Source organism: Colletotrichum fioriniae, assembly GCF_027942845.1.
Source record: "Colletotrichum fioriniae strain IMI 355084 chromosome Unknown scaffold_12, whole genome shotgun sequence".
In the NCBI taxonomy this organism is placed as follows: Eukaryota; Fungi; Ascomycota; class Sordariomycetes; order Glomerellales; family Glomerellaceae; genus Colletotrichum; species Colletotrichum fioriniae.
The window spans coordinates 238,497-253,479 of NW_027076848.1; the positions used below are offsets into that span (position 1 = coordinate 238,497).

At 52.8% G+C, this 14,983-nt stretch overlaps 5 protein-coding genes across 5 annotated transcripts; 1 reads left to right on the top strand and 4 right to left on the bottom strand.

Annotated features, from left to right (window-relative positions):
• Positions 1-112: 112 nt before the first annotated feature.
• Positions 113-1,528, bottom strand: N0V96_009266 (uncharacterized protein; the record flags this gene model as incomplete). The annotated part of the gene is made up of 1 exon (XM_065758594.1): positions 113-1,528. One exon carries the CDS (start codon positions 1,526-1,528, stop codon positions 113-115), a length of 1,416 nt encoding a protein of 471 aa, XP_065612659.1.
• A 3,615-nt stretch (positions 1,529-5,143) lies between these two features.
• On the bottom strand, positions 5,144-6,580 carry N0V96_009267 (uncharacterized protein; the record flags this gene model as incomplete). Its single annotated transcript, XM_065758595.1, has 3 exons — positions 5,144-5,762; positions 5,806-6,481; positions 6,556-6,580. The coding sequence occupies 3 exons, from the start codon at positions 6,578-6,580 to the stop codon at positions 5,144-5,146; spliced, it is 1,320 nt and encodes a 439-aa protein (XP_065612660.1).
• Positions 6,581-7,492: 912 nt separating this feature from the next.
• On the top strand, positions 7,493-8,105 carry YAH1 (mitochondrial matrix iron-sulfur protein; the record flags this gene model as incomplete). Its single annotated transcript, XM_053195899.2, has 3 exons — positions 7,493-7,647; positions 7,700-7,806; positions 7,870-8,105. 3 exons carry the CDS (start codon positions 7,493-7,495, stop codon positions 8,103-8,105), a joined length of 498 nt encoding a protein of 165 aa, XP_053046632.2.
• Positions 8,106-8,489: 384 nt separating this feature from the next.
• RRP15 (pre-60S ribosomal particles component) lies at positions 8,490-9,347 on the bottom strand (the record flags this gene model as incomplete). Its single annotated transcript, XM_053195900.1, has 1 exon — positions 8,490-9,347. The coding sequence occupies one exon, from the start codon at positions 9,345-9,347 to the stop codon at positions 8,490-8,492; it is 858 nt and encodes a 285-aa protein (XP_053046633.1).
• Positions 9,348-12,213: 2,866 nt separating this feature from the next.
• N0V96_009270 (uncharacterized protein) lies at positions 12,214-13,937 on the bottom strand (the record flags this gene model as incomplete). The annotated part of the gene is made up of 3 exons (XM_053195901.1): positions 12,214-12,858; positions 12,919-13,399; positions 13,468-13,937. The coding sequence occupies 3 exons, from the start codon at positions 13,935-13,937 to the stop codon at positions 12,214-12,216; spliced, it is 1,596 nt and encodes a 531-aa protein (XP_053046634.1).
• Positions 13,938-14,983: the final 1,046 nt, after the last annotated feature.

Below are 14,983 nucleotides of genomic sequence, written 5' to 3' on the forward strand. Positions count from 1 at the left end.
AGAAATAGCAGAAAGAAAATAACGCAAACCGCCCAGGCTATCATGCAACGCTGAACCACATCAACTAACACACTGCAATACCATCCAGTGACACAACCCAACTTCATATCACTCATGCCGGGGTACATTGAGCGTAGTACGGGTTGGCTGTCTTGCAAGTAGCGCCAGGGACACAAGACGTCGGGCTCTCAGCCGGCCAGTTGACACCGCCACACTGTCCGTACAGAGACTGAGCTCCCGCAGGTACAGGACCAGGAATACATTGCGCGTAGTACGGGTTGATGGTGGTGCAACCCGCGTAGTCTGGACACCTGGTCGGACCAGCGTAGTTCATGCCACCGCACTGGCCGTACAGGTTCTGAGTCGGTTCTCCTGCGGGAGGTGCCGTCGTGGTCATGGTCTGGAAGGTCGTTGGCGACGGTGTCTGCGACGTTGTTCTGGTGGCGCTAGTTGGAGTGTTGTTGCTGGTGCTCGATTTACTACTTGAGCTGGAACTGGGGCTTGAGCTTGAGCTCGAGGTCGAGCTTGTGCGGGTCAGTGTGATTGTCGTCGTAGCAGCAGTAGTAGAAGTCTGAATCAGGGTGGTAGTGTCCGAAGTAGAGTTGCCGAAGCTGATTGTGCTTGAGGACCTGCTAGTGACACCAGCAACAACAGAACTTGAAGTTGGGACACTGACGGAGGCCGTGATGACTGAGGTCGCACGAATCGTTGTGCCGTAAGGGGTAGCGCTACCAGAGGCAATAATTTGGATCCTCGATTGCGGGAGCATGGAAATACCGCCGGAGATGATGGCACCACCAGGAATGACATAGTCGTTGAGGTTGTCCCGGTAGATGTTGTACAGGATACCGGGGTCGTTGGCGCCATAGAGAGCGGTTCCCGGTACGCCAGCAGGGTTGTCCGTTCCGGAGCCGGTAATTTCCAGGTTCACGCATTGGGGGTAACTTTGCGCTCCGTTCTGCTGACCTGCGCTGTGAAGGGCAATGATATCGTGACGAAGAACATAGTGGCCGGGAGCAACATTGGGCGGGATGCGGACGGACCACGCGTTGCCGTTGTTAATCAACACGGTTGCCGCCCACTGATTTGTCTGTTGGGGAGGATTGATAAGGCCGGCGCCGTCAATCTTGAAAAACTTGAGTGCTGTCTTGTCAACGGCGTTGCAAGGCCCATTGCAGTTTGCCAGGAAATCCATAACGGGTCCCTTGTGACTGTCAGGCCACTCCGTCCATTGGAGCTGCACAGTATCGCCAGCAGCAACTGTGATTCGGCCCTTGCCAGACACTGCTTGTCTGTGGCAGATGATATCGGGGGCATTGTAAGCGTCAGGTGCGACAAAGCCGTTGTCGCGCTGGTCTATCGTCCAGCCGGCCACGAGAGGAGGGTTACTGGTGTATGGGTCCTGGACGGGGATGTAGTTGCGGTATGAGACGCCGTTGACGACGATGTTGGTGACATGGCCGTGAGCAGCGACTGAAACAGCAGATGCCAAGATGGCGAGAAGGCCAGATGTCTTACGGTTGCCCATTGTATAAAAAGAATGTGAGTCGGCGTTGAAGAACGTCCGAAAGAGGAAGGGATAAGCAACGAATGAAGAAAACGAGTGTGTGTAAACGAAATCTGAAAGAGTGATGATCCTTTCGTTCGGAGTCGACGCTTCGGGAAGCGTTGATCTTGATACTTTATACTTGATAACCCCGCTGAGTACTGAGTTTATTTGCGTGAGATCACCATGTGGGAGCTAGGGATAGGGTGAGTCAAACATTCCAAGCATCGGTGTTCCCTCACATGGTCTTATATTTTGCGAAAGGGAGTCTCGCCGTTGTCTCCCTGGCTAGCTGAAAGCTCAAGGCGCGCCATGAGTTCGCCACCGATTCTGGGCTTCTTGGGCGTGCCTCAATGTTGCACTCTTCTGTCCCGAGCCATGAGGCACGATGGACTCCCCAACATGATGCCGGAAGCAGGGACAGCTTGAAGTCCATCACACGCCACGTGGATGAGACTAAGCGCCTTTCTTTCAACCTCAAAAGAGATACTAATGGCATCAGAGAGGTGGATCGATGTCCAGATCAAAGTCTTGCCTCCCGTCGCAAACGTCTTGACGCTCTGCCACCCACTGCGGAACCGGTCCGCGGCTGAAGCAGGAGCTTGATATCCAATGTCACCCGGAACGACGTTGAGCCTCTGAATAAGCGAGTGTTCGATGTGCGAGAGCTAGACGCAGAAGAGTCTGCCTTTAAGGATGCAAGGGAGAGTGTCTTGAAGAACCCTTTTTCCAGAGCACGTATTCGCAAGTGAAGGATGACGGGCCATGAGGGACAACCGAGCTAGGTTCTAAGTAGTCAGATCTCATGACCAAGGAGCGAAGAAGACGCTTCTGGCCTTCCAAATGTGCCGGTAATTGTGTATGTGCCTTTAAAACGAGCTCGGTCGAGACTGGGGCAGCCAAATCTGTTCGGTGAAGCCTGGAGACACGACGAAACGATGCTTAACGACTAGCGCCTTTCCCCGACAGTCTAGCCTCCTGTCAAGCTCGATAGCGTGAAGACATGTAACCGATTGTCTTAACATTGCTCATCTGCGGCGTGTGTAACCCGATCGCGGTTCCGCGGGCTTCTTCGGACTTTCTTACTGGACCAACTTGGCAGGGCGGCAAACCCAGACCATTCCCTCACCGAGTCGGCTGGAGGCTGATTATACCCACAGAATCATTGCAAGCTACTGGAGCTGAAGCCACACCTGAAGGTTGTCAGATCATGGTGGAGATGTCTCCAATCTTCATTCCATGCGAGGCGCCGGGATAGAAATCAGTAATCATATCCTCGACATCGTGCCTCGAACAGGATGATACACGTATGAGGACGTGGCTGCCCCTCATCGTGTGAGAATCACGTGAGAATCTGCACCAGAGATAGGCGACAGTAAGCTGGAGAGTGCACCTTGGAATGTCAAGACTTTGACCTGTCAGTCATCGCCTACTTTGAGCTCATAGTGCTGGGCTCAGTGAGAGTGTCTCTCTGCGAGTCCCTGCCGAGGGCTGAACTAAGAAACTGTCTGAATCACTCATCGGTCTTGTGATTGGGCCTGTCCCAAACGAGAGAACAAGCAGACTAGAAGGGGACATTCGGATTTGGCAAAATACTTTGGGTAGTTATGTACGTAAATAGCTGTTTGTTGTTCTAAACAAGACAAATCCAACGCCACAGGCGCGGTGATTGTAAAACTTTCAAATAATTCCTCTCCAATCCAGAGTCAGATTGCTGAACAACCGACGTTTTCGTCCAAGAATGGCCCAGCCATGCTTAGCGGATGCTAACGTGAACGCCTCCATGAAATTGAAAGCCGGGCAGAAGAACGCCCCAGCAAGGTACAGATAGCCTCTGAGAACGGACTCTAGCTTCCCAGTTCCATGTTCTCGTACCGGGACGGGGCCTCGAGACTGGCGGTGGCCGGCGTCTGGGGTGCAGCGATGCCATGTGGATGGACCGTGGCATGGGGTCTCGGCGGAGCACTTCCTGACAGATTGACACGCGGGAGCGTTACGGGCCGAACGAGCGGTGGTACCATCGCTCCTGACGCTGCCCTAGTGTTGACAGGCGGTTGGAGTATGCCTTGTTGCTTATATGGATGGAGAAGAAGGCAACGCCTCGAACCCAAATAACGATGAGGTGTGATACAAAGGCGCCGGCAGGTGTGCTGGTGATGTGTGCATGTTTGTTTACCAAGGAAAGACAGTGGCGGCAGGTCCTCCATGTTGTCATCTCCGTCTTACACCTTGGGCTTGCGCCCACGACCGGTGTCTCAGCCTTCGATGATGGCGATGTGGAAGAACATGAAGGGCATGAGAACGACCATGCAAGCGTTGCGCATTGTAGAACGCGCGACACCCAACGCAACATGCTTAAGAATGATACAGGTGAGGAGGATAGCGTTCAAGGCAGAACTAATGCGGAAGATTGAAGTACGTGCCATGATCTTAGTTCGAGGTGGATGGAGGAAACTGAGTAGTTTGGAATACGCGAGGAAGCGAGAAAGAACCAGTTGAGATGTGATGTGTGAGGTGATTGCATTACAACAGGACTGTTTACGAAAGAACAGGCCGCGCTGGTCCCTTTTTGAAGTTTTTGTCTCATCCGTCGGACGTCGTCCCCCTTTTGGTCGCCTCCCCATGTGAAGAGACCAGGCAGGCGGAGCTCCTATTGCAACGAGCCAACACGATAATCCAGGTACGATGACATCCTGTCATCGGACGAGAACCCACGATACCGGCCCTTGTCCGTCTAGGGTCCATGTCCCCTCGGATCTTGAGGGAAAAGGCTTGCAGTGTGCATGAATGGCATGTAGACAGCTTTTGGGTAGCCTGTGGCGCCCATCTTGCAGACGGGCACTCGAGCATCCGGTGCCTCGAAGTAGAGGAAGGCTTCGCAGATCCTGCCTCTGTCACAGGCGCGGAAATATCCTGACATTGACTCATCGGCGTTCCTGGAGGCTTGAAGGGAAGTAGATGCCCAAAATCCTCAGATGACCTGCCACGATGAGCCCCTTGGTGCTACTGACAGCTGCATTCTCCATGCAGGCACCCTGCACGCCTTGGTGGGTAAATGGGTTGGCGCCCTCCTCGAACCCAGTTTCTGGCGTCGTACAAAGAAAGTTCTAGCGAAATCCCACAGATACGGACGTATTTAAGTCTGACGGAGGGGTAACACAACCTTGGGATTCGCACGTAAATTGGGAAAAATTGAGAGAGTGTGACGGAAAGGACTAATTTTAAAGCAGAATGTTCTATTAGGAGTAGTGGCTCGGTGGCCCCTGAGACTATGGAGTTTGGATTCCAGCAGGACGAAAAAGGTACAGAGAGTACACCATCTCGATGCTTGGGGGTTTCCTTTGCGTCGCTTTGATCAAAATTTGAAAGGAGGATATCATACCGTATCTCATCATGGTCATAGAGGAGAGAGTTGTTCAGGATTTCGAAAGTTTCCGTTTCCCATAACGCCAAGAATCCCGCAGCCCAAGTACACTTCTAGTACAGCAGAATTACAGTTGGATGTTTTGTTGTTCGCACTCGCACTTTACAGTCGGCCGTTGGTTGGATGTGTTGTTGCATAGCAGCCGTTGAACGGCTCGCTTGAAAATCCCTCTTCTAGAATTCACCCTCGGCACTGTTCCCGATGACCCCGGCGGTCCAAAGTCCGACCAGGCCCCACCAGGAGACCTTCCAGCCGCGCCATAGGCCGTCGAGTCCTTGACCCTTGCGGTAGACCGTTTCTGCAATCTTTGGCTTGCCGCCCCTGACTTTCTTCACCGGTGCGGGCGCGGTGGAGATCGCCCGGGTGCCTTCCTCATTCATAATGTAGAGCATGGTTCCGAGAACACCTTTATAAGGCCCAGCCGGAACGATAGTATCGAGCTTCTGGTCCTTGCCTGATAAGGCCCGGACATGCGCGGGGGTGGAGAGGACGGCAACTTGGCCGCGCCGGAGGACTGTCTCGAGAGGAAGCTTGACGAACAATGCTACCGAGGAAGCGCAGAACTTGGCAACTGAGAATGTAGTGGGAGAAACGCGGCTGTCGATAAGGAATCTAGTCCGCAGGACAAGTGGTGTCGATAGTGTGAGGATGGGGTGGATGAGCGAATGGAAGATCGTGGGGATGGCGAGCGAATAGGGGCAGACGTAGGATGGGAGAGCTCGCAGAGTCGAAAGCGTTCTCCTCGACCCCTTTGAAATTGGTGTGACGAGAAGTCTTCCTCCGGAGTTAGCACTGCCTTGGAACCCGAGTCAAAACGAAACAGCCAGTGACATACCTTGTGCGCACCAGGTCCAGAGGTGCGAGAATGAGGCCCGTTGCAACGGCCGCAGCAGCGGCAACGCACAGGGAGGCCCACGGATAGGGCGAGGCAATATCAATTAGCCGATCAATATCCTCCTTGACACCGAGATCTGGCACGTTGAATAATGCACTCAGAGCACTTCTGGACCAGTTTTCCAACAGCGAAGAGAGCACAGAGTATAGGAACGTTGCATTCGATCCCTTCCACACACCCCAAGCTCCCTCCTTTTGCCACAGTTGGCCGATGACTTCCATCAGCGAGTCGGATCGACGGATTGTAATCTGATGAGGCGGCACGGCCTGCTGCTTCGCTGCTGGCGTCTGTGGAGGAGTGGAGGCGGAGGGAGACTGGCGGCTCCGATGGTCCCTGGAGTAGGACGGGGTCGGTGTGCTCGGGACGTTGGAGGTGAAGTAGGCAGGCTCGTCGAGATCCGAGTCCGAATCGGCTTCGTCATATGTCGTATTGCCATAGCCAGAACGCCTTCTCTCGGAGACAGGCGTGGCCAGGGGCGTCGGTACTGCGGCCAAAGTCACGTCATCGTGACTCCGGACCTGCAAAATCGTCTTTGCAACCTCGAAAGGCTGGGCCATCAGGACGGAGGTGTACTTCCATAGTAGCTCATCGACGAGGTCCTTGACGGTTTGAACGACTGAAGGAGATGGTTCACTGATATAGTCCTTGTAGTCGATGTCGGAAAAGATGTCGCGTGCTTTAGACGCGTACCGTTCGCTCGTTGCATTGGCTCCATGACGGGCAAAAGGGTTCGGTGCGGATGAGGCAGATGTCGGATCAGGAGGTTCTCCTATAGTCGGCGGCTTGTAGTATGGTCTCAAGGGATTCACCCCTTCTCGATGAGTAGCCATAGTCTGGTTCGGCGTTTGTTGATGGCTCAACTCTCGTGATGCATGATTTCGGGAGCTTTCCACTTTTGCTACCAATTTTGCATGATGAAATGGAAATCACCTCGGAGATAAAGACTAGCGGGGCCAGCACACGACAGTAAACGCGCCTTCCCTGGTGCTTTTTGGTGCTCTTGCTGCTTGGTAACAGCTGAAAGGACTCCGCTGACGAACTGACCAATGGGATTCACCCCTTTCAGGGTTGTGACGGCAGGAAAGGCCCATAAGGTACCTTACGTAGGTGGTGCCTTCTCCGTGCCTTAGGTACCTTCCGGCCGCTCAATGGGCAATGAGCCAAGGTCTCCGGAGGCGGAACATTGCAAATCGCCGGCCGATAAGCCCGAGGGGTGGGGGCCTTATCGGAGCTCTTGCAGGCGTCCGAGCCTATAGAATTTTCGCTGAATCCAATGCATCTCCACAGTTCCCTTGCGCATTTATCGAAGCTTTCCAACAACTTTTTGTCATTGCTTGCGGGCACCCACCACCCACGAACCGAGCAAGCTAAACAACTCATCTAATTGCTGGACTGTGGTGTCGCTGTGTACAATTGCCTCATAACTCTACGACTTTACTTGTCTGTCTTCCACCGTGCTCCCGAAATCGACGGGCGCTTCGATCGATTCCCCTTAGACCGAGAAGAAGAAAAAAGAATCCCGGCTGTGAAGCCGAGAACGGACTCATACTCGGCGACCATGTCTTCAACCAGACTCAGCACAAGCCTCAGCAGGATGGCTGTCAGCGCATGCCGACAGGCCCGCCCGATGCAACGGCATACCCGAACCATCCACAGCCAGATTATGTCCAAGAGGCCGACACAGCTTCCCTCTAGACAGCTTCAGTGGACTTCGGCGCGCGCTTTCTCAGTTTCGGCTGTCCAGGCGCATGGCCACATCACCCCTCCGAAGGCCGGCGAAGAGTGAGACCGTCCACAGCAGTCTATGGAGGCTTATACTGATGATAACTCATAGGCTGTGGGTAACATTCGTCGACAAGGACGGGGACGAGTTCAAGATCGCTGTAAGCGAAGGGGATAACCTTCTTGACGTTGCGCAGGATAACGACTTGGAGATGGAGGGTATGCAACAGCACTCTTGGCAGCAACGTCAGGTCGTATAACATGCTAACCATTTATCCCTAGGTGCTTGCGGAGGCTCTTGCGCTTGCTCAACGTGCCACGTCATCGTTGCCGAAGAGGAATACTACGAGAAAATGCCCGAGCCCGAAGATGATGAGAACGACATGCTCGACCTGGCCTTTGGATTGACCGAGACAAGTCGATTGGGCTGCCAGATAACGATGACGAAAGAGCTGGACGGCCTCAAGATCAAGCTGCCCTCGATGACACGGAACCTCCAGGCCAGCGATTTCAAATAGCAAGCACCCTCTTTCAACATTCCGGAGTTGGAAGCGGCATACCACACAATTATTTAATATCTGTACTATATTATACATACACCATGTCAGAAATGGAAAGGATAAGAAAGTTTAGCGGGGAGAAAAAGCTGGGGAGGTGTTCATCAATCAAGCGCGGCATCACGGATGGGATACATCGGCTCGGCTCGGCGTATGCTAGATATGGGCGGGTATCAAGGAACGTTGGGAGGGAATAACATCACTCCTCTAAGCTCATAAACATAAACCTTGACAAATCTGATGGACAAATCTGGTGAACGAAGGGGTAAAAGAAACAGCCCTGCCTGTACATGTGCAGTACAGAGGCATTGCCGACATTGGTTTGCCATTGGTATCCTTTTTGAATTAAGCCTCCTCCAATCCACCCTTCTTCAGACCTCCTCCTCCGGACGCAATCAGGTCCAAGAATCCCTTCTTACTCATCTCGTTGATCTTCTCCTCCCTCCGCACAACACCCACGACGCCATCCTTGCGCGCCTTCTTTTCTGCCTCGGCAGCCTTGACTTGCGCCGCTCTCACAGCGTTGAAGAGCTTGACAACACCCCTTTGCGCGACCTTGCGCAGCCTCCGCTCCGTCTCAATCATCTCCCCCGTCGACGTCTCCTCCGTCTCCGGCGCCACAAGCACATTGCGCACGCGGCCCTTCTCCATTGCCTCCTTCTTCTGTGCCCTCATCTGCTTGCGCGCCTTGGACTCGAGCGCCTGGTCGACGGCCGCCTGGGCGGACTGGTGGGCCTCGGCACTGCGGGCGAGGACTGGGTCTGATCGTTTCGCGTTGGAGAGCTTGGTCGATAGAATTTTTGACATTGACGTTGAGAAGGCGGACGGATCATTGCGTTTGGACTTGATGAAATTGGGGTTGCCGCCATCGTCGCTCTCGTCTTCTTCTGAGTCGGAATCTGAGTCGGTGCCTACGGGCGCGTCTCTGCTCTTCTTGGGCTTGGGGGCAGTTTTTGTCTTCTGTTTGGGTGCTGCGGGCTTGTCGTCGCCTGAGCTGGCTGAGTCGTCGTCTGACGCAGCGCCGTCGTCGACAGCCGCGTTGTGAATATCATCGTCAGAATCGAGGAGGTTTACCGCATCGAATTCCTGTTCTTCGTTGTCGGAGGCGGGTTCGGCTTGCTTCTTTTCTTGTCGCTTTTGCTTCTTGGTCGGGGGCGCAAGGCGGCCATCATTTGTCCGCTTCTTTGTAGCTGTTCCGGCCATGGCTGTGGATTATGTGTTGCAGTCAATTGGTGTTGATGCAGTGTGGTGGTTCAGGTGCTCGACTTGGCTGGGAAAAGTTCCCCATGCCGTCTTGCAGGGTCAAATTTTTGGGTTCGGCAGGTGGGGCCATCTACTTATCGTCGGTGTACTCTCCCCGATAAGCACGCTCTCACCGAACGCAGCTCCATATGTTGCGCCGCAAGACCCACACGGAGGTCGAGCGCCGAAGGTCACCGCACAGTGCAGCAAATTCGTCGCATTGATGCGGCGCTCCCACGGAGGTGAAGGCGCCCTCCCCCTCGATAGCGTTTGAAAAAGTCCATCTAGACGGATTCTCAACCAATCGACATGGCAAAAACGTCTACTCCGAAGCCAGTTGCAACTCAGTATTATACTGTAGACACCAGACGAAAAAAAAAAAAAATTGAAAAAAATTACAAAGTTCTCCAACTCTCGAAGCATGAGCAAAGCTCACGTAACTCATCCTCTAAAGAGCCGCCAACCAGAACATCCTAAAAACATCAGTAACCTAGCTGCCCATCTTTGCTATGGAAGAAGCGGAAGAGCAAGATCAGGTTCACTCGGGCAATAAGTGCGGAATGTTGTCATCGTCGGCTTGGCTTACCTGCTCAGGGATTTTTCGTACAACTTATTCGTAAAGTCGGGGAGGTTCGAGCTTCTGACCTTACCATTTCGGGTCCCTGAAGCCGACGGTACACTGGGCAGGCCAATGGCAGCATTGGATGACCCCATGTTTGTCTCGACGGCGACGCATGCCATCGCCATCTGAAGCCAATGCCACTGATTTACGCCAAACTTTTTAAACAAAAAAAGCACCAATTTTAAACACCAAAGTGTCTGCCTAGCCCGGGCCCGCTCTTCCATCAAATCTAGGTTCTTCCAAATTGTAGCATGCCTTGTAACGATGGTTCTTTACATCATAGCCAATCATACGCCCCTCTACGGAGTCGGGGAGCTCTAGCACCCATTAAACAGAGCGGATCAGGGGTACTCTTAGAGCTCGTCTCTGTTCAACCCAAACGTTATGTTCGGCGAAAATCCTGCTCTACATCACGTAAAGGCAAAGCTGTGCTGGCCGGATGGACCGCACTGACGCATCCCGCGCGCTTGCTGACTGGTTATCTCATTGATCGCTTGTCATGGAAGGGCGTGACCGGTATGCAAGCCGTGATTCTCATAGCCATACCCCCCTGCTCTCGCCTGTACATAATCATCCATAGTATTCAACTATGAGACTTGTTACCCACTATTGTATTAAGGTCACAAAGCCCTCGGAAAGCGTCCCGATCCCGACTCACGACGGAGATCTCATTCTACTAACCTGATGGAAGCCTTACTCCACAGAGTTGCGTCGACAATCGCTCTCTTGGACATAGAATGAGCCGGGAAACGCCCAGCCTCACCGAGATAATTCAAATATTAAAGGTTGTGAACTCTTGTGAATCTGGGCAGGATTCACTTGATGCCTACCCCTGTTTGGCATGCTCTGTGTAATATCTCGGTGAGAAACGAGCTAAAACCATCTCCTTCTCAGCTCAAACCTTTCCAGCCATAAGGCAGGTAGTTTACTTATTACCATCTCGAATTTGGTTTGGTCTAAGGCTGTTCCGCATGGATAAAATGACCTACCGTCTTTCTTGAGATGTGGGAGTGGGCTCAGAGGGGCGAGTCTCGTCGTCGTTGACGACCATGCTAAAGCTAAGCCTTGCAGATCTCGTCTCGAGGTGCCTGAAATCTACATATGGAACAGACTGTCCTGAACTAAATCATTCAAACGCTTAATGCCTTCAAGCCTACGCATAGCTTTGAATTCTGGATGTTGTTGGAAGAAAGGAAGACACATTTTTGATCACGCGTGTTTGATAGCCTAAGGTAAATGTGTTGATCACATCAGCTAGGGTACAACAATCCTTAGACTTACTTCGATCTGCCTCCTGTAGAATGAATTGAAATGGTACCCCTAATATTCTCAGACCACAAGAGGCTATGAATTACGACGGAAAACTTCTGCTGTTTTCGGCCGGCATGGCTTGCCGTGAGTGCATAACAGAGTTCTCCTACCTGGCAACCAGCTTCGAACTCGCGTAAGAGCGGTGGAGCATGGCGTAAATGTCTGGAACTGTGGCATCAATTGTCGAAGAGACTACGGTGACTGCAGCTGAAGGGGGTATACCTGTACACTCCCGGAAAGGTAAGTCTTCTACTCCGGGTAGCTTCCGCCTGCAGCACAGAGGAACCCCTGCTCACCCTCCAACACGTGCCGGCAGCGGACACTAGGGGCGACAATGCCGCTCAAAGTAGACCGGAACATCGTAGATCTCGGATTCATGGATCACCCAGCCCGAGCTGGAGATTGATACTGCAGTGCCTTGAGATCCATCACAGGACCAGATAATAGATGGCTAGGCCGCCAACCGTGATGTGGTGATTCCTACAACCTGACCAAAGGTTCTCCACAGCCTACCTGTCACTTGATGCTTACTTGCATTTCCCCAGCTTGCTTCACTCTCTCCTTCGTTCCTAATAAACATACTCAACTTTAGGATGCCGCTGAAGACCACAATGTCGCAAAAACTTTCGTTGATTCTCATTCGATCCAAGGCCCTGGCCAATAAGACGAGAGATGCATAGACATTTTGACTTTGTCCATCTGCAGGTGGGTGGCTAGCCTTTATTCTTTCTATCCGCCATTTAACATCAAGCTTTCGGGCTCTACACGAGTACAGACCACAGACCTTCGGACTCACCACGTTACCGTCTAAACGATCTCGAAACGCAGTTACCCCAAGAACACCCATCGCTTCGACCTTCTGCAGACGCAAGCCCCGAACTCTCACAGCCCTATCTACACCTTGACGTTTTCCTCCGAAACCGATCCCATCTTTCGACTAGCCTTCATCTGCTTCTGGAGCTCCCTGGCACGTTTTACACCGAACCCGTGGTTGAACACCTCGCGAATATCCTCGAGCGTCATATTCTTGACCTCGGGGTAGCAGAAATAGATTGAGACCCACCCGAGCACGCAGATGGCCGCATAAAATCCAAACGTACCAGAGGGCGTGGTGTTTTCCATCTGTGTCAAGAAGGTGGAGGCGACGATGATATTGGAACCCCAGCAGCTCATCGTCAGCATCATGGTGCCCATGGCGCGCACCTCCATGGGAAAGAACTCGCTGCTCAGCCAGGCTGTGTTGCCGATACCTGAGGAGTAGAACCCGACAAAGAACACCATGCTCACGAGAACGATGATGGCCGGCGGTCCAACCGTAGCTCCCTCTCCAAGGGATAGATCATGGTTGATGGGGATCCATTTGAAGGCGACCGCGGCCACGACCAGGAATAGACCCATGAACTGTACCGTGCAGAGTAGAATCCTGCGGCGACCGACTCGATCTACGAGCAACAGGTTGACAAGCGTAAAGATGAAGTTGGTGCCGGCAATGATGGTTCCAACTGCCACAGGGTTGTTGAATCCAACGAGGGAGAAAATCTGGTTTACCATTAAGCTATACTCTTTTCAAGGAACAAGAGTTTCGTGAACTTGACTTACGAGGGGACTGTAGTACATAAGCGCATTAAAGCCACTTAATTGACTGATGGCCATGAGTCCACACGCCGCAATCAGGGCGCGTAGGTTCGCTGGGACAACATAGAGCTGCTTAAGCACCCACCATTGCGACTTTCCGGCGTTCATGTTCTTGGCCTCTTCGACGTGGATGGTGATGTGACGGACTTTCATCCGGACTTGCTCGTCCGTTCCGTTGGGGAAAATCTTTCGAATAACCTTCTCGGCCTCTTGTTCCTTGCCGTGATAGATCAGCTGCCTTGGCGACTCTGGGCAGAAGGGCAGCATGCATGCCAGGATGATGGCTGGAATCGCGCCGCCGCCAACCATGTAACGCCACCCGCCTTGTATGTGGGCGAAGCCGGCACCGACGCCATAGCTGACTAGCTGGCCGCCCGTGATGCACATGTTGTCGAGACCGATCATACGACCGCGATATTTGGCAGGGGATAGCTCGGCAATGTACCTGTTTTTCATGTTAGCGAGGGTCCATCATAATTGAATCTTGCACCATTTGATGCTACTGTGACATACATCGGAATGATCATGGCTGCGGAGCCGACGCCAAACCCAACGACAAGGCGACCAACAGTCATCAAGGCCAACGAGTTGGCGGCAGCTTGAAGGATGGCGCCTGCAGTGAACAAGAAGCTGCCGACGTAGATGGCAATCTTGCGCCCGAAGCGGTCTGCCGTGGCTCCCGCAAAAATAGCACCGATAAAGGCACCACCGGAGGTGATTGACGTGATGAGTTCCTTTTCAGACGAGGAGAGGGTGTGCCCAAGGTCATTGTCGATGTAGACCAACACGGCTGATATGATGCCTGTATCGTAGCCGAAGAGCATGCCGCCGATGGCCGCGGTGATGGAGACTAGCCATGAGAACTTGCCCGTCTGGGTATGTTCGATGGAGTCGAGATCATCAAGGCTGGCTTGAATCTCGGAGGAGCCGTCGGCTACGGTCTCCTTATGCTGGGCCAATTCTTTCAAGTCTTTGGTTTCCATGGTGGCGGTTCGTTGCGTGAAAATAGCCGAGTCAAGGTACGAGGGGTCTTGATATTAAATGGGTATGGCAAAAAGAGACAATTGTGACTATGAGAGAAGGGCGAAAGTTCCCAATTGGCTTGAGGGGAAGTGCTCAGTGGAATGCTGTGATAATCTGGGGAAGATCTGGGGTAAAGTGAGGTCTTTATATTAGCAGTCGGAGTGAAGACCGGAGAGCGTGAAGTGAAGCAATAGGATTACCCCGAGCAAGGTGTTGGTTCATCAGTAGCGCCTTGCTAGATTTCGTCGAAGGCCCAATTAGCTGGTAAGGAAGTAGAAAGCTCTACGCGAGCTATCTTCAATGACACCCTAATCTGCGCAGGTTGGCTGACCTCGAGGAAGATGGCAGGCCACGATGATGTGTCAACCAATAGCAGGATGGCGAATACCGAGAAATACTTGAGTACTTTGCCCATGTCGGTAGAGATGCCAAGCCAAGTCAAAGTCTAGACGAGCCCAGTCATTGAAGCTTCCCCCGGATTTTCCCCAGATTCATGTCATGAACAAGATAAGCCATATTCCGCGGGACTCTTGTCCCAGCCAGGAATCCACCCGGAAGTTCAAACCAGCCTAGGGGTATGTGTAAAAACGTCCATCACATCACCACGAGGGCGAGTTAGTCTAGTGCCGGTGCCGTACAGCGCTGGTGGAGTTCTTAGCGGTGTATGCAGGGTGCGTGCGGGGGAAAGTTGCCTATCCAAGTTCAAATAGGCAAGTCAGTCTTATTTCCCTCGCGTTTCCTATTTGACCTGCTTTCATCCACTCCGTCGTCTCCCATGTCTTCCGCCTACCGCCAAAACCCAACGACTTTCCCGCTTTGGCCGGGTTACCTAAATCCAATGTCAGTAGGCCATTATTGCAAGTTGACAACCTGGAAAGCAGTCGTTGTAGCAGTACTCGCCAGTCGCCGTCCTACATTTCTCGTCCCACGGGCGCCCCCGCCGCCAAACCACCACTCTCACACAATATCGTTTTGAGTCTTTCTCCCCCCTATGAACCGTCAAATC